General features: G+C 45.1%; 1 protein-coding gene across 1 annotated transcript in view; it reads left to right on the forward strand.

The window, feature by feature from the left end:
* IRAG1 (inositol 1,4,5-triphosphate receptor associated 1) overlaps positions 1 to 26,008 on the forward strand; it is a 248,099-nt gene that overhangs the window by 140,388 nt on the left and 81,703 nt on the right. Inside the window, exon 2 of the mRNA XM_077287276.1 lies at positions 14,034 to 14,194. Within this exon, the coding sequence (XP_077143391.1) occupies positions 14,111 to 14,194 (84 nt within the window). The 5' untranslated portion in view covers positions 14,034 to 14,110. The remainder of the gene's footprint in view (positions 1 to 14,033; positions 14,195 to 26,008) is intronic.

Raw genomic sequence — 26,008 nt, forward strand, 5'->3', positions numbered from 1 at the left:
CTGTTGGTTTAAAGTCACCCCAATCCGTGACATATTGTGGGCAGCGGCTGAGGGATCTTGACAGTCACGGTGTGAATCGTGACAGGGACACTTTAGTCTTGTCCCAAGTCCTGAACGGGACCCCCTTAATACCAACCAAAAATGCCCATCTGGGGACACAGTTGGTGAAACGCCCACCCTTTATTCGTCACAGGAAGCCACAAATTTTTTGGAATGGTTTGAAAAGGAAAAACCTGGATGCTCCCAGCAAATTCAGGACAGTTGGCATTTGTGGGTTTGTTGCAATGTGTCAGTGTTAGTCATCTGTCCTGAATTCCTGGATGATTGCTCTCAGGACTTGGTACTCAACAGGATATCAGCCAAGAAAGCAAGAAAAAATAGTTCTCATTCACTGACACCAAACAGAGATCTTGAAAATGGACATAAAAGTTTATTAGAAAGTTGCAGAACTTTTATTATACAATGATTAAGACTTAAGACTGGAGCCATGCAGTAATAACCCTCCTGATTGCCTGGGATTAATGGATCGGTTATAGGATTTTTTTATCTTTTCTTTTTCATTGTGATAACAAAAGTGAAGTAAAACTGTCCAGTGTTGTCTCCATTTATGGAAGAGACTGTTACAATGTATCCTGGAGGCTACCCCTTTAACCCTGGTACTACAGCACATGCAAAAAAAAATCAATTTTATCCTGTTCTAGGCATCTGGCTGAAGGTTCGGCCCCTGGGGGCCACCATCTTAATCCTTCTAAATTAGGCACAGTCCATACAGCAAGCACCGTGGGAAAAGATGGTGTAGCTGGCTGTGACTGGGGCGGGGATGAATGGACACAACTGCTATTAGCCCAGGCTCCTGCACTGATATGATGAATGATGAGGACGGAAATAGACCCAGTGTTATTCCAGCAAGAAAAACTCCTCTAATTCATAAAACCTGCTATATAAGGCAGGGGAGAGCTTGGCGGAAAATCAGTATACTGAGGTCCTGTCCAGCTCTGGTTCTGTGTGCAGATGTGACACAATTCATGCAATCAGAGTTATCACTACGTTATCTGATGGGTTACATAGGACTGCAAGTGACATGTAATACATTATCTGTACTCGGAGAGTTATTACTGTGTTATCTGTGGTGTTACATAGGACTGCAGGTGACATATACATTATCTGTACTCAGAGTTATCACTGTGTTATCTGTGGTGTTACATAGGACTGCAGGTGACATATACATTATCTGTACTCAGAGTTATCACTACATTATCTGATGGGTTACATAGGACTGCAAGTGACATGTAATACATTATCTGTACTCGGAGAGTTATTACTGTGTTATCTGTGGTGTTACATAGGACTGCAGGTGACATATACATTATCTGTACTCAGAGTTATCACTGTGTTATCTGTGGTGTTACATAGGACTGCAGGTGACATATACATTATCTGTACTCAGAGTTATCACTACATTATCTGATGGGTTACATAGGACTGCAAGTGACATGTAATACATTATCTGTACTCGGAGAGTTATTACTGTGTTATCTGTGGTGTTACATAGGACTGCAGGTGACATATACATTATCTGTACTCGGAGAGTTATTACTGTGTTATCTGTGGTGTTACATAGGACTGCAGGTGACATACGTTATCTGTACTCAGAGTTGTCACTGTTATCTGTTGGGTTACATAGGACTGCAGTTGACATATAATTCATTATTTGTACTCAGAGTTATCACTGCATTATCTGTAGTGTTACATAGGACTGTAAGTGACATATGATCATTATCTGTACTCGGAGAGTTATCACTGCATTATTTGTGGTGTTACATAGGACTGCAGGTGACATATAATATATTATCTGTACTCAGAGATATCACTGTGTTATCTGTGGTGTTACACAGGACCGCAGTTGAAATATAATACATTATTTGTACTCAGAGAGTTATCACTGCATTATCTGTAGTGTTACATAGGACTGCAGGTGACATATAATACATTATCTGTACTCAGAGATATCACTGTTAGTTCTGGGGTTACATAGGACTGCGGGTGGCATGTAATATGATATCTGTACTCAGTGATATCACTGTGTTATCTTTGGTGTTACATAGGACTGCGGGTGGCATGTAATACATTATTTGTACTCAGAGAGTTATCACTGCGTTACCTGTAGTGTTACATAGGACTGCAGGTCACATATAATGCATTATCTGTACTCAGGAAGTTATTACTGTTTTTTGTGGTGTTACACAGGACTGAGTGTGGAGGACAGGTGCGCACAATCAGTCACACCCTGCTGGGAGCAGCACCTGTATTGTGAGCTCCAGGACTTCCAGCAGGAGGCCCAGAGTCTGCCTCTCTTCTCCCCAGGGAGAGGCAGGCTTCCTGGGAGGCCGACATGGCTTCCCAGGCTTCTGTTCCCCGGTCTGTGCCGGCGGGGGACAGAGAGCAGCAGCAACAGCAACTGGCCCAAGAGGGACTGAGGAGGTCAGGACGGGTGAGAAGAACCATACCCACCTACTCCAACCCTGAGACGGCTCATCGTCCGCCCAGAGAGGGAGACAGGGGCACCCCAGGCCCCAGGAAGGAGAGCCCAGGAACATCCTGGGGGGAGAGGAGCTCCGGCGAGTCCACGAGTACCTTCTCCTCCCGAGTGGTCGCCATGCTACGTGAGTATGAGGACGCCGGCAAAGCACTGACCGGGCTGAAGGAGGAGCTGCGGGAGGCTCGGATCCTGAATACCCGAGCCTCTAGCAAGGAGAAACCTGTGACCTCCCAGAGGTTAAGAGCCCTCAGAGATGAGGTGGCCCGGTTAGTGCTCCTCCGGGAGGGGATTGAGAAAAGCGCAGGTCCCTTCCTGGAGAGGTTTAAGAACCAGCGGCGGTTCTCAGAAATGAAGGGGTTAAATACCTCAGGAGAACCGCCAGCCGGCGTCCTAAGCGACGAGGAGGAGGAGGACGATGTGGTTGTGACTGGAGTCCTACAAGCTGGAACCAGCCGGGAGAGTGAGCCGCAGAGCCGACAACAGGGAAGCGGCCTCCCGGCACGGCAGAGGACTCCGACAGCACAGGCTGGAGTGTCAGCGGAGGAAGAGGAGGAGGGCGGTCTGCTACAGGAGATCAGACAGCTGGAGTCTCCAGTGAACCTGGACCGCTTCTCCTTCGGTGAGGACGAGCCAGCAGAGGAAACCAAGAAGAGGAAGAAGAAGACGACGGAGACCGCACGGGAGGTGGTGAGTTACAAATATGTACCGATGGATGATGTTACACCTACCACCTCCTGTGTAAACCCCACCAAACCTAAACGCACGGGCTCTGCAGTGGGTCTGGGGCATAGGCAAGGTGGGGAGAGGAGGAGGACGTCCGGCGGTGCTGCCGTCTGTGCGGGGAACAGTGCAGGGGGCGAGGCTGTGGAGGTACTCACGGCGCCGGACATAGGGGACCCCGAGGAGTTTCCCTCCCTGCCCTCTGCGGCTAAGCCGGTTATCACCGGGGCTGAGGGGGGTGAGGTGGGTGTCCACGCCGTTGCGAAAGGGGGACGGTGTGGGCAGACTCCATCCCTGCTCCCAACGGCTGTGCCGGCTGACGCCGGGGCTGTGGGGGGCAGGTCTGAGGAACATGGTGCGGCGAAAGGAGGGCGCACTGTTGTGACAGGGGCGCAGTGCGCCTTAAAGGAGAACAGGCACGCAGCTGTGACAGGAGAGCAGCGTGTCCAAAAAGGACAGAAAAAGGATAAATCATCTGCAGGGAACAAGAGGCGCCCTGCTGTGACAGGGGGACAGAGTGCTCCAGCGCCCCAGCATGACACCAGGACCGCGAAGTCTGTGGGTGCGGGGCAGGCGGCGCCCCCCAACGAGCAGCGGGCCCAAAATAATAAAGTGCAAACTGCTGCAGTGGGGGGGCAAGGCGCTCCAAGGACACAACAGAGAGTCAGCACCAATCAAGGGAAATCGAGTGTGGTGCTGCACCCCTCCCCCGGTCCGGCAGGTGTGAGTGCAGAGAAGCTAGCAGACACAAGTGAGGAAGGAATGGATGTGACTGTGGCAGGTGCAGAGAACACTGGGACAAATGGTGGTGACAATACAGGTAATAAAATGACGGGAAGTGGTGGCAGTGGTAAGGGGAATGAAAGGAGCTGTGCAGGAAATGATGGGAGTAGTAGTGGAGTGAATGATGGGAGTAGTGGTGGAGTGAATGGTGGGAATAGTGGTGGAATGAATGATGGGAGCAGTGGTGGAGTAAATGATGGGAGTAGTGATGTTGCAAATGATGGGAGTAGTAGTGGAGTGAATGGTGGGAGTAGTGATGTTGCAAATGATGGGAGTAGTGGAGGAGTGAATGAGGAGAGCATTACTGGTGTTGGTGGAGGGGAAGCAGGTAGTGGTCCCGCTGCCCCCCCAGCGGTGGCGGGGGCTTCAGCCCCAAGCTATTCAGCGGCTGTCACTGCTGGGGGTAGTAGTGCGCCCTTGTCTGGTGACCCTGAGGATGGTGACTTGCAACAGCGCTTCCTGGACGCCCTGAGGAGAGGGGAGAGTTCCATCAATGTAGAGGGGAGGGAAGTTGATCTGTCTTTCTGGATAGAGAGACACGGTCTTTCCGCCTTCCGAGATAGAGGGGCAGAGACTGTCTGGTCTCTGCCGACACCAGGGCAGAGGAGCAACCGTAGGAACGTGGCCCGTCTCCAGTGGGTAAGCAAGGATGCCTGTCCTGATCGGTCAAAGGTTGCTGAGCTCCTGCTGGGGATGGGCTTCGTGGCATATGACATCTTTGCCTTGATCCATCCCTATGGGACCTCCTACTTCGATGTCAGCTTCGTGAGACCGGAGGGCCTTGAGCTTTTCTGGTCTCGCCATGAGCTGGCTCGGGGTCGCCCCGAATGGCAGGGTTTCCTCGCTGTGGCAATATCCCGCCAGAACTCAGTCAGGAAGGTGACCGTTTTGACCAGTAACGAGTCACTTTCCTGTGTCGACATCTCCACCTGGGTTGGACGATACGGCGACATCGTCGGTATTCCCGAGAAGACCCTCGATGAGCATGGTATCTGGTCAGGAGCCTGGACCTTTATGGTGAAATTGAAGGTTTCAGGAAACACCGTTACCCATATCCCTTCCTCAACATTTTTGGGGAGGGACAGGATCTTGATTTTCTACCGGGGGCAGCCTAAGGTCTGTCACAGGTGCGGCAGCCCCACACACTTCAGTGCGCAGTGTACCACCCAGAAATGCGCACTGTGTGGGGACCTCGGCCATCTTGCTGCTACCTGTGGCAGGATTAGGTGTAACCTGTGTGGTGACCTCGGTCACCCGTTCAGTCGCTGTCCGCGTTCCTTTGCCAATGCGGTCCTGAAAGCGGCGAGTGCGGGACAGGCGAAAGCCGGGACTAATCTCGCCGGTGAAGGGACCAGCAGAGGCGGAGGAGGCAGGGAACCGGTGAGGAGCAGGCTGCCGCCATCCAATATCAGGCGGCAGGAGCAGCGCCATGGGAAAAGGGGGCAGGGAGTAATGACCCTAAACTCTGACCCGGGTGCTTCACTTGCAGCTGAGGATCCTAAAGACAGCGAATTGAGCGAGGAAGTCAAGAGACTTGAAAGAGAGGAGCAAAAGGACGCCATGTCTGCCCAGGAACCTTCATCCGGTGACAGTCTGGATGAGAGAGAGGGCGAGTGGTCACAGCAAAAGAAAAAGGGTAACAGGAAAACAACTAAGGATAAGAGGGGGTCCGGGCCTCGAGCCTCCTCCTCGGAGTGCGACCCCTCTGACTCCGTAGCCCTGATCCAGGTGCCATTGGAAGGTCCAGCCGCCCCCCCTCTGGTGGATCTCTCTAACCGGTTCCGGGCCCTCCAGGACTCCCCTCCAGAGGGGGGCGATGGGGACCCGGGGCCGGAGGTTGCGGACAGGGTTGTTGGGGCTCAGGAGGTCGCTGGGTCTTCTTCTCAGGGGGCAAATACAAAGCCTTCTGGGGGGGGGACTACCTCGGGACCACCAGACAAGGGCCAGAGTGTATGTAAGGAGAGAATGGATGAGTCAGTTTGTCTTAAGCGCACTAAAAACTCATCATTGTCAGAGGAAGAGGGTGAAACTGTTGGGGGTGGGAAGAAAAAGGCTATCTAATTCAATCAATCATGATGGCGGCACCCACCCCGTTGACGCTGGCAACCATTAATGTTGCCAGCATAAAGTCAGAAGCGGCAAGGTACACGGCCTTTCATTTTCTCGGCCAACTTGACGCCGACATTTTGTTTTTGCAGGAGACCAGGTTGACCAACCTATCAACCATGCATAAAGCAAGGCGGGAGTGGAGGCACGGGCCCTCCTACTGGTCTCTCGCGGCCGAGCCGTATAGCGGGGTGGCGGTCCTTTTTAAGACCGCAGCGGTTGAATGCAGACGATTGATCGAGTTAGAAATGGGGAGATGCTTGATCCTAGATGTCTCCATGGGGGGACAGGAGCTTCGGCTCATTAACATCTACAGTCCCCAGTCCAAGTGGGACCGCAAGTGTCTCTTCATGAAGATCAAACCTTACTTATTTTCGAGTCGGCAGGTGGTCTTTGGAGGGGATTTCAACAATGTCACGAGACCCTGTGATAGAGGAGGTTCCGTAGACCGGCTGGCTTACGATTGCGTCGCGCTAAATAGGATAGTAAGTGAGGCACGCCTGGTGGATGTCCACATCCGGCACAACACAGGCCACGCGGGGTTCACCTATTTTAGAGGTAGTCAGTGCAGGTCTAGGATAGACAGGTTTTATTTGAAGGAGGAGGCCGTTTCCTCGCCGTTGTCGGTTGTGGAGGTGGAATTCTCCGATCACTGTTTGATTATGTTTTCTCTGAGCGTTACAGAGACTCCTCGGATGGGAAGAGGTTATTGGAAGCTGAATTCGTCACTCCTTGAGGAAGAAGCTGTAAGACGGTCCTTTGAGGAATTTCTTCAGAGCCAGGTACCGCTGCTGGGCCTAAGTAACACTAAGTCGGAGTGGTGGGAGATGTTCAAACATCGGGTGGCGAGATTCTTCCGGCAACTCTCGAACCTCAGAAGCCTGAACAGGGATCGCCTGTATCAGAGCCTGAGGAGGAAACTCGAGCAACTTGTCTCGACTGGGGGTAGCCGCGAGGCGATCTCCAGTGTGAAATCCTTGCTAAAGAGGTGTCAGTACGATAGGCACGCATCTTTGGTTTTTGAGAGGGACTACGGGAAGTACTACTCGCCCGACCCCTACAGAAGCTGCAAGATGTCAGTGAATAGTAAGATAGTGACGGGGCTGATGGACAGTACGGGATCCCTGAGAAGGTCCAGATCAGGGATCTTGGAGGTCGTCAGTTCATACTACTCGCACCTCTTGGGAAGGAAGGAACTGGATCGTGACAGGATGTCGGCTTTCCTGGCTGAAGCTGTTCCTGAGCCAGGGGCTGACCTCTCGCTGGGCGGTTTGGCAGAAGCGATCAAAGAAGAGGAAGTGAGACTGGCGATCGATGGGCTCCGGCCCAAAAAATCGCCAGGTCCGGATGGCTTAACATCCGAGTTCTTTAAGACCTTTAGGGACTCCTTGGTCCCCCTCTTGACTCAGGTGTTTAATGAGTGTCTCTCCTCGGGCACTCTGCCGAGATCATTAAGGAGGTCGGCTCTGATCATTTTGTCAAAGGGTAAGGATCCATCACGCATTGAGAATTGGCGTCCCATATCACTTCTCAATGTGGACAGGAAGGTTTTGGCTAAGATACTCTTCAACAGGCTGGTGAAATTTGCGCCGCGGCTCCTTTCGGAGGCCCAGCACTGTTGCGTTCCTGGCCGTAGCACTTTCAGTGCTGTTCTGGGTGTCCGAGAGGCCGTGGAGCAAGGCAGGGCGGGCCTTTGGAAGGGGTTCTTGCTGACCCTGGATCAGGCAAAAGCCTTTGATCGGGTTGACCACGAGTACCTCTGGTCCACTCTTTTGAGGTATGGTCTGCCTGGAGGGTTTGTGGACTGGCTTAAGACCTTGTACGCAGGGGCTGAGACTTTCCCTCTGGTAAACGGGTGGATTGGACAACCTTTCGGGGTAGAGTCCGGTGTCCGCCAGGGCTGCCCTCTTAGCCCTTTGCTTTACGCGTTTGCGATCGATCCCTTCCTCAGAAGGGTCGATTGTGGGCCGTTGGCGGGGGTGGGGATGGGCGGGGTGGCGCCGGAGGCTATCCTGAGGGTAGTGGCCTACGCGGATGACGTCACGGTCTTTGTTTCTTCGCAAGAGGAGGCGATGGTGGTGATGTCAGAAGTGGAGAGCTACTCGGAGGCATCCGGGTCCAAGGTCAACCAGGACAAGTGTGAGAGTCTCTGGCTGGGAGGCGGGGATCCCGCGTTTGATCTTCCGGACACCCTCCCCGAACCCCAAGAACATGCCAAAGTCCTAGGCATCGAATTTGGCCAGGGTGATTACCCCACGAAAAACTGGGAAGGCAGAATCAAAGGTGTCGCCCAAAGAGTGGACCAATGGAAGGGTTGGTCTTTGACCCTGAGGGAAAGGGTTGACCTGTGCAAAGCTTTCCTGCTCCCCTTGCTAATCTACCTGGGCAGCGTCTGTGTCTTACCAGAGCCTCTCTGGACACGGGTCTACAGTCTGTTCTTCCAGATGTTATGGGGGAATAGACTGAATCTAGTCAAACGAGAGGTCACTTACCGCACGAGGAGACTAGGGGGGTTGAATATGGTAAACCCCGTGGTGTTCCTAGTGAACACCTTTTTGAAAGTTAACGTGGCAAACCTCTGGAAAGAGAGGGCTCCTCCGTGGGTATTCTCCTGCAAGGGATGGTTTCAGCCTTTCTTCCAGGAATGGGAGACAGGGGGAAGATTGAAGGATCTCCGCACACCGCACGGGCATCTCCCGGCTTATGTTACCCCGGTTCTGAAAATGATGCGCCGGTGGGGTCTGGGAATGTGGGAAGTGAGGTCCCTCCCGAGGAAACTCCTCGACATGCGGGTCTTGCTTTCGCATTTTCAGAAACCATTGGTCCTCAAGGACTGCCCAAGTCGGGATCTAGAGGTTGGGTTAAGTTTGCTAAATTCTAGCAGGATCCCCAAGAAGTATTGGGACTTGACTTGGCGCTGCTTCCAAGGTAAGTTGTATGTGAAGGACAATTTGAAGCACAGGAGCTCCGTGGACAGGAATTGTCCCCGTGAGGCTTGCGCTACCATGCTGGAAAGCATGGAGCACTTCCTGCTTCATTGTCCTTTTAATACAGAGGTGTACAACAGGCTGGGCGCTTCCATTGGTTGGCCGCGGCTGGCCACTCTGTCCTATGCCGAGTGGGCCTATGGAGCGTTCAGAGACCTCGGGAGAAGGGACCGAGCCACTTTATTCTTAGTCAGCGCAGTGGTCAGGTACTTCACGTGGAACGCACGAGTTTTAGTTTCGACGCAGCATAAAATCCTCCGTGTAGATGAAGTTTGTAGCAGCATCCTAGGTGCCCTGGTGAAGGTGCGTTCTCTGGAGTGCGAAAGACTGGGTGCCCGGAGGGCGGCCCATCTCTGGAGGGGTTTCTCCTTCGGGGTGCCTTAGTCCGTTAGCGCTCCTATATCCTGGTGGTGGGCTGATATCTTTACACCCTAGATTTTTGTTTTGTATCTCTGTTCCCTGAATAGAAGGTTTGCAGGCATCGAACTTGAGCCTTGGGTGGTGAGTATGTAGGTTGTGAAGTTGGTTTATGTATATATTGTATATAGTGTATTGTATATATTGTATATAGTGTGTATAATAGAGGGTCTTAGTTAGGTTGGGTGGGGGATTGGGGGGTTTCAACAGCGGTGATATGAGACTGATCTGGCCTGGCCCAGGCCCCGCCTGGGGAAAAACTTTGGGGCCTGATCCTAGCTCGGATAATTCCTGAACTTTGTGGCCAGAGCTGGATCAGGGGTGGCGGATAGTTAGTGTAGGTGTGTGTGTATATATATATATAAAAAAAAAAAAATAAAAATAAATAAAAAAAAAAATAATAAAAAAAAAAAAAAAAAATTTTTTAATAATAATAATTTTGTATAGTGTATTGTATTTAGGTTTGTTGTAGGGTGTATGTGGCGGTGCAAGCGGGTGGCTGTAAGGTAAGGCAGTGGGACCAGTAGGGTTTTGCTGTGTTTGCGGCGTTGTATAAATCTGTATATAATGTGTTTATAGTGTATATATTGTTTATATTGTATATAGGACGGTGTGAATGTAGTTGGGGTTGTATATAGTAGTATGAATGAAGCTGGGCCGGGGGTCTTGTATGATTTTATTACTATTTATAATTTTTACAGGGGTATTAATGTAAGTTATGAGTATTTTGTTTGTTGTCTTTTCTTTTTGCTTTCTTTATTTAATTGGAATTTTCTTTCTTGTCCCTGATTAGTAGGTTTCTTTTTTGTCTTTTGTGGCCGTCTGATTGGAGCTTTGTTCTTATGTTTTGTTTTGTTGTGTTCTATTTGTAGTGTATCATAGTTAGTGTCATGTGAAAGTATTTTATTTAATAAAAGACTCACTGCGTTACCTGTAGTGTTACATAGGACTGCAGGTCACATATAATGCATTATCTGTACTCAGGAAGTTATTACTGTTTTTTGTGGTGTTACATAGGATTACAGGTAACATCTACTATATCGTTTGTATTTGGAGTTATCATAGTTTTTTCTTGGTGTTACATAGGACTGCAGGTGACATACAGGTGTGTGAAAAAGTGTTTGCCCCCTTCCTGATCTCCTATTCTTTTGCATGCTTGTCATACTTAAATGTTTCAGATCACCAAACAAATGTAAATATTAGACAAAGATAAAACAAGTAATCACAGAAAGCAGTTTATAAATGAAGGTCTTTATTATTAAGGGAAAAAGAAATCCAAACCTACAGGGCCCTGTGTGAAAAAGTGATTGGCCCCTAAACCTAATGACTGGTTGGGCCGCCCTTAGCAGGAACAACTAAAATCAAGCATTTGCAATAATTGGCAATGAATCTTTTTCAACGCTCGGGAGAAATTTTGGCCATTCATCTTTGCAGAATTGTAATTCAGTCACATTGGAGGGTTTCCGAGCATGAACCGCCTTTCTAATGCCATGCCACCATGCCACAGCATCTCAATCGGATTAAGGTCAGGACTTTGACTAGGCAACTCCAAAGTCTTCATTTTGTTTTTCTTAAGCCAGTCAGAGGTGGACTTGCTGGTGTGTTTTGGATCATTGTCATGCTGCATAACCCAAGTGCTCTTCAGTTTGAGGTCACAAACAGATGTCCGGACATTCTCTTTCAGGATTTTTTGGTAGACAGCAGAATTCACGGTTCCATTCACCACAGCAAGTCTTCCAGGTCCTGAAGCAGTAAAACAACCCCATCACACTACCACCACCATGTTTTACTTTTGGTATGATGTTTCATACACCTTCCAAAAATTTCAACTTTTGTCTTGTCAATCCACAGAGTATTCTCCCAAAAGTCCTTAGGATCATCAATATGTTTTCTCACTGCTTTTCCCCAATGAATTTAATAACATAGTAACATAGTTATTAAGGTTGAAGGAAGACTTTAAGTCCATCTAGTTCAACCCATTAATGGCTCAATGGGCTGAAATGAGGAAAATGTGTGCGTATTTCTCGCAAGCTACACTGATGGTCCTTGTGGTGTCTGATTTTTTTTATCGTACCCATAGACTTGCATTGGCGAGACTCGGCCGATATATGCGTAAAATCGCAGCATGCTGCAATTTCACTCGCACGTAGAATATGCCCGAAGAAAAAAACGGTGATGGGAGCTTCCCCATAAAATAACATTGGTCCGAGTGATATGCAATGTTTTCTCGCATAGCACTTGTCCGTATTATACGCTAGTGTGACTCCGGCCTTATGGTGGAGTCATGAGCAGTGACCTTAACTGAAACAAGTGAGGCCTGCAGTTCTTTGGATGTTATTGTGGGGTCTTGTGTGACCTCTTGGATGAGTCGTCGCTGCGCCCTTGGGATATTTTTGGTCAGCCAGCCACTCATGGAAAGCTTTGGGACTCCAGCGAAAAACAGTGAGAGCCATTATGCATAAATGTTTTCACCATTTATGCATAATGTCTCTCACTGTGTTTCGCTGGAGTCCCAAAGCTTTAAAAATGGCTTTAGAACCTTTTCCAGACTGATAGATCTCAATTACTTTGTTTCTCATTTGTTCCAGAATCTCTTTGGAATGTGGCATGATGTCTAGCTTTTGAGGAGTTTTTGGTCTACTTCACTTTGTCAGGCAGGTCCGATTTAAGTTATTTTGTATAATAATTAAATATGTTACATATAATATATTATCTGTACTTGAAGAGTTATCAGTGTTTCATGGGACTGCAGGTAACATTTACTACGTTACATGTACTCAGGGTTATCAATGTTATTTGTGTTGTGTAAGGTGGCTGCTGGACACATAGTAGATGGGAGATAGGTATCACAGAGGTGCATGTCCTCTGTGATATAAACCCGAAGTAATGCTCAAGTACACATAGTACTAAGAGAGGGGTTTATCAGCCATTTTAGGTCCAGTTCTAATTGTGAGCAGCAGAAGAGTTAGGTTTCTCACCATATCTCCACCACTGGGAGTGGTACACACTGTAAAATGGGACCTGTTTATCTGACACAGGGTGCTGTGTATGGAGGTGTGCAGACCTCCTGGATTGTGTGGCTTTGCAAAAGGACTAAGAATCTGGAATCTAAGCCAAGCGGGCAAACCTGCGCTATTGTATGAACTGTTTAATTTATGTTTTACTTTATGCCGGACAAAGGCTTTATTTAAAGTTTTCCTGCAATGTGGTATATGAGAACTGAAGTAAACCAACCGGACTTTAAGTAGAAACGGTTCCTGTGATACCTCAGATCGCTCCCAATTGAGTAGCATTGCCACAGCTGTTACATAGAACTGTGGGTAACGCCTTCCGCATTAATATCACTGTTATGTGTAATGTTACATAGGACTGCAAGTAACATCTACTACATTATTTGTACTCCAACAGTATTTGAGGTGCTTAGATAATGCCACACTGTGCCTTAATTAATAGTATAGATAGCACTTGTATAGTACACACAATACCTAGGCAAGTAGTGCAATACAGTGTACTGATACATAAAATATATATCGCTTAGATAACACTATAGTACCCATATAAATCAGGGACATAGGGTCCAGATAAATAGCACATGGGGTGTTTAGGTCATGCCACAAGTGCTTAGATAAACCAGAAAAGAAGAAGCACTGATAGCAATACACAAAGTGACTAGATAGGACTATACAGTTCAGATAACAATGTCAGGCACATACACTCAGGAGGTATGCACCGGACGGTGGCCGCTGTCAAAACCATTGCCTAGCCATCCATCCACCACAGGGACCCATTACCACACATTATACGTTGCTTTGCAGTGGCCGTTATGTAGGAAAGCGCAATCTGCTGCAATTTCCTCTGCAATTAAACAAGCGATATGCAGGCAGATAAAGGCTGAAAGAGGACACTATTGTGGTCCTTAATAAATGGGGGCCTATGGGCACGTTACAGTATATGTGGGGAAAAGCTCCGATATATATTATAGCCTTATTTTACATGGATATTACTACATAGTGGTGCTCAGATAAAATAGAACAATACAGCACCCAGACAATTACGGCTGTGTTCACATGGCCAGTAGTTATTTCTGCTTTTGGATCAGTTTTGGAGAAATTCATTGGAATGGGAACATAAGTCATAAAATGTTTTCTATTCTCCTCCTTTCCAACTGTTACCCGTTTTTTAGCCAAAACAAATAACACTGTCGGCACAACTTTTTTTGGCTGGACAATAAACCTCCCTCAGAAATAAACAGATTTTTTTTTAACATTGAAGTCTATGAATCATCCAACAATGGATCCATTTTTTGCTGTGCCCAGAACATTAGAGGTGATCAGAGACACCACTGGACCCGTTACAAGCGGATGATAACTGGACATGTGAACAGTGCCTAACGTTGACGATGTCAGGTTACGTAGTGATTACAATGCGTGTATAATCTCCCAGTACATGCAATATAACATAATGATGTGTTTCTTTTTAAGCTCACGGCAGATGATAATTCCTGACCGTCTGTGTATGGTCAGTCCAGGATCTATCAAGTCACCAGTCACCATCCAGGATGCCCACATTACCTGGAGTGCCAGAGCAAACTGGAGATGCCCAGCACTCCTCCCCTCCTCCATCCTCCTCCACCTCGGTGACGGTGAGTGTCCTATATCTACATAGTACATTTAAGTCCCCTATTCACATTAGACTAATGTCGGCTGGTTTTGAAATTGTGCAATTGATTGTCGGGGGAGTTAAGGATCCACCATGTCCGATTTCAGACTGACCGATCCTATCGTTCTCCTGGACATAAGCCGTCATCAAGTTGGCTCTCTCATAGAGAACACAAAAACACTCAATCGAACAAGCACTCCTGTGTATGGGATAACTGGATGAGAGAGCCGAAAGCCAAATGATTGGCCAACAGCCATCTCATGTCTATGGTGGGCTTTAGGATCCATGAAACTGAGATCTGAAGATCCCCATCTGGCAACAGATGGCCCTATTTACGTCAGGTCAACAGATAGCACTCAAAACAAACTACTTAATTTTTTTCATTAAAAAAAAAAAAATGTGTTGCCTTCTGCAAACCATAACTTTTTTTTTCTGTCTGCATGGCAGAATGTGGACGTGTTTTTTTGAGTGACGAGTTATAATTGTAAATAATGCTTTTCACTTTACCATATAATGTTAATGGAAAATGGGATGCAGGGTGGAATTGGGAAAAAAAACCAACAACAATATTTGTTAGAAGTTATTTTTATGACGTTCACGATGAGGTAAATATCATGTGTTCACGTTTTGTACATAGCGATACTAAACTTTCTTTTTTTTAGGTTTACCATAATTAAAAAAAGCAATACTGTATTGAAAAAAAGTAAAAAAAAAATACTAAGGAAAAGGGGGATGATTTGAACATTTATGCATCTGATTTTTTATAAAAAGAGTTTTAACAGTTTTTTTCACATTTTTTATCAGTTCTCCTAGACTTGAACCTGCAAAAGCTTTTTCACTTGTACAATCCACTGCAACACTGCAGTTTCGCAAAATTAATTTTCTCCTCTGAAGCCCAGCCACAGTACTGTTGTTGCACAGGGTCCCTCTTCTGTCTGCATCTACCCATGCAACCACTTAAATGCTGCTTTCACAAATGGCAGTAGCACCTTAGGGGGTAAGCTTTTGCGACTGGAGCAAGCCCTGATCGCAGCAGTTACAGTCAAATACTAGCTGTACAAGACAGCCGGCACCTACTGTGGATATTGTTAAGGGGTTAAAGAGGGAAGCATACTATAAGGCCAGCACTCTAAAGAGACCCTGTGTTACAAGCCTGCAATATTTCTTTGGGGGTAAAAGTCAGAAATGTTATAATTTTGGCAGCACTACAGAGTTGATGATGGTGTGTTATGTTTATGACCATTGTGTGACCAGAAGTCGTAGTGAAGCCACAGAGTTTGTGGAAAGATGGGAAAAAGCCCCTCTAGAAGTAATGAACCTTTTGTGACAGGGTCACTGGCACTGTATATGAGGGAAGATATGTATCACAAAGATTGCTTACTTCCGCGACCTACAAACCCATATGTTTCTCTCCAGCATCAGCCATGTTATGGGACGGGTTTGTAGGTGAGTAGGTAAGAGATGGGCGGACGCCTACTCACCATATCTCCACCTCAAGGGTGTGGCTGGGATGCTAAATGTACAGCCACTGTTATTTTTTCTCTTTGTTGTGGTTTGGAGACGAGAGACTCCAGACGTGGCTCCAGGTGGAGCTGAAGACACATGGTGGTTTGGGCGAGCGAACACCTTAGACATATAGACTTTGCTATATTGTTTATGCTGTTCCATAATAAAGCAGCTGGTGATTTATCCCAAGAAGCGTTCCGGTGTCTACCTTTGGAAGAAGCTGAGTGAGTCATCCCCTCATACTTTGAAGATGGAGTTGTATCCTAACCATAAGGCAGAAAAAAAAATTAGTCATGGCTAAAGGATTTTGTTTTTTTCCAAAGTTTGCCTCTTCAATTTTTATAGTGACAATTTGCATTAACTCCAGATTGCAGAAGTCTTGAAAAATAAGGGTTAACCTCATAAATATCGAGTCTTTACATAAACTTCACGTGTTTGTCAATCAGAGTTTAAAAACATATGAAATGTTTTACAATTGTACTTCAGTAACCAGAGAAACATCCGACTAAACGATCAAAGAGCAAAAAAAGCAGCAAAGTTTGTGAAAATCAGAATTTGTGGCAGTCTGAAAACTTTGGGCCGATGACAGTATAAAGTCTGATGTAAGGGTTCTCCGCTGCCGGCTGCTGTGATAAATTGTTCTATCTTCATAATATTTTCAGCAGCTTGTTCCCTTGGGAGATTTAAAGTGGGTTTTTTTTGTAGAAATTCTGAAGCTAATAATAGAACTAAGCTGAAATTCTCAGAAATGGTTTCAAAATGTTTTATAAGCAGCAGCTAAATCCAGTGACATGTTCACAGTAATGGCAACGATATGCTGGCAAGAATCCCGTTATCTGCTTCATAGAACAAAACATCCGCTACATTCCCCCCGTATACAGCACCGAGAATACAGGCAATCTCTACTACCTCTCCCATCATCAAGAACAGGAGGAGTGGTACTGTGCAGTGTATATATACAGAATAATACAGATACTGAGAATTACACCCAGTATACAGGACAGGAGGAGTGGTACTGTGCAGTGTATATATACAGAATAATACAGATACTGAGAATTACACCCAGTATACAGGACAGGAGGAGCGGTACTGTGCAGTGTATATATACAGAATAATACAGATACTGAGAATTACACCCACTATACAGGACAGGAGGAGCGGTGCTGTGCAGTGTATATATACAGAATAATACAGATACTGAGAATTACACCCAGTATACAGGACAGGAGGAGCGGTGCTGTGCAGTGTATATATACAGAATAATACAGATACTTAGAATTACACCCAGTATACAGGACAGGAGGAGCGGTGCTGTGCAGTGTATATATACAGAATAATACAGATACTGAGAATTACACCCAGTATACAGGACAGGAGAAGTGGTACTGTGCAGGGTATATATACAGAATAATACAGATACTGAGAATTACACCCAGTATACAGGACAGGAGGAGCGGTACTGTGCAGTGTATATATACAGAATAATACAGATACTGAGAATTACACCCAGTATACAGGACAGGAGGAGCGGTACTGTGCAGTGTATATATACAGAATAATACAGATACTGAGAATTACACCCAGTATACAGGACAGGAGGAGTGGTACTGTGCAGTGTATATATACAGAATAATACAGATACTGAGAATTACACCCAGTATACAGGACAGGAGGAGTGGTACTGTGCAGTGTATATATACAGAATAATACAGCTACTGAGAATTACACCCAGTATACAGGACAGGAGGAGAGGTACTGTGCAGTATATATACAGAATAATACAGATACTGAGAATTACACCCAGTATACAGGACAGGAGAAGTGGTACTGTGCAGTATATATACAGAATAATACAGATACTGAGAATTACACCCAGTATACAGGACAGGAGGAGTGGTACTGTGCAGTGTATAGATACAGAATAATACAGATACTGAGAATTACACCCAGTATACAGGACAGGAGAAGTGGTACTGTGCAGTGTATATATACAGAATAATACAGATACTGAGAATTACACCCAGTATACAGGACAGGAGAAGTGGTACTGTGCAGTGTATATATACAGAATAATACAGATACTGAGAATTACACCCAGTATACAGGACAGGAGGAGCGGTGCTGTGCAGTGTATATATACAGAATAATACAGATACTGAGGATTACACCCAGTATACAGGACAGGAGGAGTGGTACTGTGCAGTGTATATATACAGAATAATACAGATACTGAGAATTACACCCAGTATACAGGACAGGAGAAGTGGTACTGTGCAGTGTATATATACAGTATAATACAGATACTGAGAATTACACCCAGTATACAGGACAGGAGGAGTGGTACTGTGCAGTGTATATATACAGAATAATACAGATACTGAGGATTACACCCAGTATACAGGACAGGAGGAGTGGTACTGTGCAGTGTATATATACAGAATAATACAGATACTGAGAATTACACCCAGTATACAGGACAGGAGAAGTGGTACTGTGCAGTGTATATATACAGTATACAGATACTGAGAATTACACCCAGTATACAGGACAGGAGGAGTGGTACTGTGCAGTGTATATATACAGAATAATACAGATACTGAGAATTACACCCAGTATACAGGACAGGAGAAGTGGTACTGTGCAGTGTATATATACAGAATAATACAGATACTGAGAATTACACCCAGTATACAGGACAGGAGAAGTGGTACTGTGCAGTGTATATATACAGAATAATACAGATACTGAGAATTACACCCAGTATACAGGACAGGAGGAGTGGTACTGTGCAGTGTATATATACAGAATAATACAGATACTGAGAATTACACCCAGTATACAGGACAGGAGGAGTGGTACTGTGCAGTGTATATATACAGAATAATACAGATACTGAGAATTACACCCAGTATACAGGACAGGAGAAGTGGTACTGTGCAGTGTATATATACAGAATAATACAGATACTGAGAATTACACCCAGTATACAGGACAGGAGGAGTGGTACTGTGCAGTATATATATATACAGAATAATAGAGATACTGAGAATTACACCCAGTATACAGGACAGGAGGAGTGGTACTGTGCAGTGTATATATACAGAATAATACAGATACTGAGGATTACAGCCAGTATACAGGACAGGAGGAGTGGTACTGTGCAGTATATATACAGAATAATACAGATACTGAGGATTACACCCAGTATACAAGACAGGAGGAGTGGTACTGTGCAGTGTATATATACAGAATAATACAGATACTGAGAATTACACCCAGTATACAGGACAGGAGGAGCGGTACTGTGCAGTATATATATACAGAATAATACAGATACTGAGAATTACACCCAGTATACAGGACAGGAGGAGTGGTACTGTGCAGTGTATATATACAGAATAATACAGATACTGAGGATTACACCCAGTATACAAGACAGGAGGAGTGGTACTGTGCAGTGTATATATACAGAATAATACAGATACTGAGAATTACACCCAGTATACAGGACAGGAGAAGTGGTACTGTGCAGTGTGTATATACAGAATAATACAGATACTGAAAATTACACCCAGTATACAGGACAGGAGGAGTGGTACTGTGCAGTGTATATATACAGAATAATAGAATAATACAGATACTGAGAATTACACCCAGTATACAGGACAGGAGGAGTGGTACTGTGCAGTGTATATATACAGAATACTACAGATACTGAGAATTACACCCAGTATACAGGACAGGAGGAGTGGTACTGTGCAGTGTATATACACAGAATAATACAGATACTGAGAATTACACCCAGTATACAGGACAGGAGGAGTGGTACTGTGCAGTGTATATATACAGAATAATACAGATACTGAGAATTACACCCAGTATACAGGACAGGAGGAGTGGTACTGTGCAGTGTATATATACAGAATAATACAGATACTGAGAATTACACCCAGTATACAGGACAGGAGGAGTGGTACTGTGCAGTGTATATATACAGAATACTACAGATACTGAGAATTACACCCAGTATACAGGACAGGAGGAGTGGTACTGTGCAGTGTATATATACAGAATAATACAGATACTGAGAATTACACCCAGTATACAGGACAGGAGGAGTGGTACTGTGCAGTGTATATATACAGAATAATACAGATACTGAGAATTACACCCAGTATACAGGACAGGAGAAGTGGTACTGTACAGTGTATATATACAGTATACAGATACTGAGAATTACACCCAGTATACAGGACAGGAGGAGTGGTACTGTGCAGTGTATATATACAGAATAATACAGATACTGAGAATTACACCCAGTATACAGGACAGGAGGAGTGGTACTGTGCAGTGTATATATACAGAATAATACAGATACTGAGAATTACACCCAGTATACAGGACAGGAGGAGCGGTACTGTGCAGTGTATATATACAGAATAATACAGATACTGAGAATTACACCCAGTATACAGGACAGGAGGAGCGGTACTGTGCAGTGTATATATACAGAATAATACAGATACTGAGAATTACACCAGTATACAGGACAGGAGGAGCGGTACTGTGCAGTGTATATATACAGAATAATACAGATACTGAGAATTACACCCAGTATACAGGACAGGAGGAGCGGTACTGTGCAGTGTATATATACAGAATAATACAGATACTGAGAATTACACCCAGTATACAGGACAGGAGGAGCGGTGCTGTGCAGTGTATATATACAGAATAATACAGATACTGAGAATTACACCCAGTATACAGGACAGGAGGAGTGGTACTGTGCAGTGTATATATACAGAATAATACAGATACTGAGAATTACACCCAGTATACAGGACGGGAGGAGTGGTACTGTGCAGTGTATATATACAGAATAATACAGATACTGAGAATTACACCCAGTATACAGGACGGGAGAAGTGGTACTGTGCAGTGTATATATACAGAATAATACAGATACTGAGAATTACACCCAGTATACAGGACAGGAGGAGTGGTACTGTGCAGTGTATATATACAGAATAATACAGATACTGAGAATTACACCCAGTATACAGGACAGGAGAAGTGGTACTGTGCAGTGTATATATACAGAATAATACAGATACTGAGAATTACACCCAGTATACAGGACAGGAGGAGTGGTACTGTGCAGTATATATATATACAGAATAATAGAGATACTGAGAATTACACCCAGTATACAGGACAGGAGGAGTGGTACTGTGCAGTGTATATATACAGAATAATACAGATACTGAGGATTACAGCCAGTATACAGGACAGGAGGAGTGGTACTGTGCAGTGTATATATACAGAATAATACAGATACTGAGGATTACACCCAGTATACAAGACAGGAGGAGTGGTACTGTGCAGTGTATATATACAGAATAATACAGATACTGAGAATTACACCCAGTATACAGGACAGGAGGAGTGGTACTGTGCAGTGTATATATACAGAATAATACAGATACTGAGAATTACACCTAGTATACAGGACAGGAGGAGTGGTACTGTGCAGTATATATATACAGAATAATACAGATACTGAGAATTACACCCAGTATACAGGACAGGAGAAGTGGTACTGTGCAGTGTATATATACAGAATAATACAGATACTGAGAATTACACCCAGTATACAGGACAGGAGGAGTGGTACTGTGCAGTGTATATATACAGAATACTACAGATACTGAGAATTACACCCAGTATACAGGACAGGAGGAGTGGTACTGTGCAGTGTATATATACAGAATACTACAGATACTGAGAATTACACCCAGTATACAGGACAGGAGGAGTGGTACTGTGCAGTGTATATATACAGAATAATACAGATACTGAGAATTACACCCAGTATACAGGACAGGAGGAGTGGTACTGTGCAGTGTATATATACAGAATAATACAGATACTGAGAATTACACCCAGTATACAGGACAGGAGGAGTGGTACTGTGCAGTGTATATATACAGTATACAGATACTGAGAATTACACGCAGTATACAGGACAGGAGAAGTGGTGCTGTGCAGTGTATATATACAGATTAATACAGATACTGAGAATTACACCCAGTATACAGGACAGGAGGAGTGGTACTGTGCAGTGTATATACACAGAATAATACAGATACTGAGAATTACACCCAGTATACAGGACAGGAGGAGTGGTACTGTGCAGTGTATATATACAGAATAATACAGATACTGAGAATTACACCCAGTATACAGGACAGGAGGAGTGGTACTGTGCAGTGTATATACACAGAATAATACAGATACTGAGAATTACACCCAGTATACAGGACAGGAGGAGTGGAACTGTGCAGTGTATATATACAGAATAATACAGATACTGAGAATTACACCCAGTATACAGGACAGGAGGAGTGGTACTGTGCAGTGTATATATACAGAATAATACAGATACTGAGAATTACACCTAGTATACAGGACAGGAGAAGTGGTACTGTGCAGTGTATATATACAGTATACAGATACTGAGAATTATACCCAGTATACAGGACAGGAGAAGTGGTACTGTGCAGTGTATACGTTCAGAATAGTACAGATACTGAGAATTACACCCAGTATACAGGACAGGAGAAGTGGTACTGTGCAGTGTATATATACAGAATAATACAGATACTGAGAATTACACCCAGTATACAGGACAGGAGAAGTGGTACTGTGCAGTGTATATAAATAGAATAATAGAAATACTGAGAATTACACCCAGTATACAGGACAGGAGAAGTGGTACTGTGCAGTGTATATATACAGAATAATACAGATACTGAGAATTACACCTAGTATACAGGACAGGAGGAGTGGTACTGTGCAGTGTATATATACAGTATACAGATACTGAGAATTATACCCAGTATACAGGACAGGAGAAGTGGTACTGTGCAGTGTATACGTACAGAATAGTACAGATACTGAGAATTACACCCAGTATACAGGACAGGAGAAGTGGTACTGTGCAGTGTATATATACAGAATAATACAGATACTGAGAATTACACCCAGTATACAGGACAGGAGGAGTGGTACTGTGCAGTGTATATATACAGAATAATACAGATACTGAGAATTACACCCAGTATACAGGACAGGAGGAGTGGTACTGTGCAGTGTATATATACAGAATAATACAGATACTGAGAATTACACCCAGTATACAGGACAGGAGGAGTGGTACTGTGCAGTGTATATATACAGAATAATACAGATACTGAGAATTACACCCAGTATACAGGACAGGAGAAGTGGTACTGTGCAGTGTATATATACAGAATAATACAGATACTGAGAATTACACCTAGTATACAGGACAGGAGGAGTGGTACTGTGCAGTGTATATATACAGTATACAGATACTGAGAATTATACCCAGTATACAGGACAGGAGAAGTGGTACTGTGCAGTGTATACGTACAGAATAGTACAGATACTGAGAATTACACCCAGTATACAGGACAGGAGAAGTGGTACTGTGCAGTGTATATATACAGAATAATACAGATACTGAGGATTACACCCAGTATACAGGACAGGACAGGAGGAGTGGTACTGTGCAGTGTATGTATACAGAATAATACAGATACTGAGAATTACACCCAGTATACAGGACAGGAGGAGTGGCACTGTGCAGTGTATATATACAGAATAATACAGATACTGAGAATTACACCCAGTATACAGGACAGGAGGAGTGGTACTGTGCAGTGTATATATACAGAATAATACAGATACTGAGAATTACACCAGTATACAGGACAGGAGGAGTGGTACTGTGCAGTGTATATATACAGAATAATACAGATACTGAGAATTACACCAGTATACAGGACAGGAGAAGTGGTACTGTGCAGTATATATACAGAATAATACAGATACTGAGAATTACACCCAGTATACAGGACAGGAGGAGTGGTACTGTGCAGTGTATATATACAGAATAATACAGATACTGAGAATTACACCCAGTATACAGGACAGGAGGAGTGGTACTGTGCAGTGTATATATACAGAATAATACAAATACTGAGAATTACACGCAGTATACAGGACAGGAGGAGTGGTACTGTGCAGTGTATATACAGAATAATACAGATACTGAGAATTACACCCAGTATACAGGACAGGAGGAGTGGTACTGTGCAGTGTATATATACAGAATAATACAGATACGGAGAATTACACCCAGTATACAGGACAGGAGGAGTGGTACTGTGCAGTGTATATATACAGAATAATACAGATACTGAGAATTACACCCAGTATACATGACATTGGGTATTCGTGATGCCCGTGAGTTTCCCTTGACCAATCAATAATTCTTAAACCCCTTAAAACCCCTTCCCCCATACACTCTTTTCATTCAACCCCAATGACTACTCAACAAACATTTATTTGGATAAATTGGCCACAGCAGCCTTTTATTAACATTTAAACATAACAATTTAATTGTTTAACATTAAACCCCAGGGAAGGCGGTCCTCGAAGCCACAACAAGTAAACCAACTCGTACCAAATCTCCCTCGTTTGGCCTCCAGGTCGTGTTTCTGCCTCTAGCCACTAGGCACCAGCTCAGAGACGCTTAAAACTCGCCCGGCCAATATCCACCAGAATCCCACGGCCTCAGTTCTCTCAGCCGTATAACCACCAATTATTCTCTCCATTCTAAACCACACCAGGGGGAGTCCAGGATCTCAAAATTCCCCCCCCCCTTCCAAGCCGCCATTTCTCAGCACCACCAACTTCGAGGATCTCTTCCCCCCGCCCCGCTGCCGCGACAAAGCGTACTCGCCCAAAAAACCCAACACGAACTGTATCAAATCCCTATCAAACTTGCTCTAACCCATATCCCGAAATCCTAGACCCCAGATAAACCGAAAAATTTCTCAACCTTAAGGGAGGGTGGGTGGGAGCTTGTATTGCTGCTAAGAGGGCACCAAAATGGTTGCTTCACCAAGATGGGTGTCCCCATTTATAACAGCCCCCCCAACACCCCTTAAAACCCGCCTACTTTCCCACTAAACCAATCCATGAACCCCGATTTGAAACTAAATACCTCATTACTCCTGACTTTTACCCCCACCTTTCTGCTCACTCCCTATAGGCCCACTCAACCCTGTCATGTTGTCCTCCCTTAAAGGCCTGCGGCCCAGTACGTCCTCACTTGACATTGGGTATTCATGATGCCCGTGAGTTTCCCTTGACCAATCAATAATTCTTAAACCCCTTAAAACCTCTTCCCCCATACACTCTTTTAATTCAACCCCAATGACTACTCAACAAACATTTATTTGGATAAATTGGCCACAGCAGCCTTTTATTAACATTTAAACATAACAATTTAATTGTTTAACATTAAACCCCAGGGAAGGCGGTCCTTGAAGCCACAACAAGTAAACCAACTCGTACCAAATCTCCCTCGTTTGGCCTCCAGGTCGTGTTTCTGCCTCTAGCCGCTAGGCACCAGCTCAGAGACGCTTAAAACTCGCCCGGCCAATATCTACCAGAATCCCACGGCCCCAGTTCTCTCAGCCGTATAACCACCAATTATTCTCTCCATTCTAAACCACACCAGGGGGAGTCCAGGATCTCAAAATTCCCCCCCCCCCTTCCAAGCCGCCATTTCTCAGCACCACCAACTTCGAGGACCTCTTCCCCCCGCCACCAGCATAAATGCTTGACCCCTCAAAAATGTATGTCCCGCCACACCAGCAACCCCTTTTCGATGCCCTCTTGCACCGCTAAGCACCACAAGTCCAAACCAATGGCATTCAAGTGGATACCATCTTTTCTCCAATATTCGCCTGTTCCTGACTCTAAGTCCACATGGCGAACCACAATAGCCCCATTCCGGACCATAAAACGGGAAACCGCCCGATTCACCTTTATTCTAGCCCTGTTAATGCCCTGTACCGAACGAGCCCCATACCACACCTTTCTGGGAATGATATCGGACCAAATCACCAACAAACGTGGAAACATTGCCCATAGCCTCAAAACATCAAACTTGATATCATTAATCAAATCTCTCTTGGGCGTTTCCCCAAATCATTGCCCCCCAAATGGATCACCAACAAATCTGGTGCCCGGTCCAAACGACTAAACTTGTGAAACTTGGGCAACAGCTGCTTCCAGGACATTCCGCGCTTTCCAATCCAGCGTATGATTGCCGATGACTTTTCTACGCCCAACTGCCTCCCTTCAGGACGAACGTCCGTGCGCAACGCCGCCCAGAAGACGAATGAGTGAC

Source organism: Ranitomeya variabilis, chromosome 2 (assembly GCF_051348905.1).
Source record: "Ranitomeya variabilis isolate aRanVar5 chromosome 2, aRanVar5.hap1, whole genome shotgun sequence".
Taxonomy (NCBI): domain Eukaryota; kingdom Metazoa; phylum Chordata; class Amphibia; order Anura; family Dendrobatidae; genus Ranitomeya; species Ranitomeya variabilis.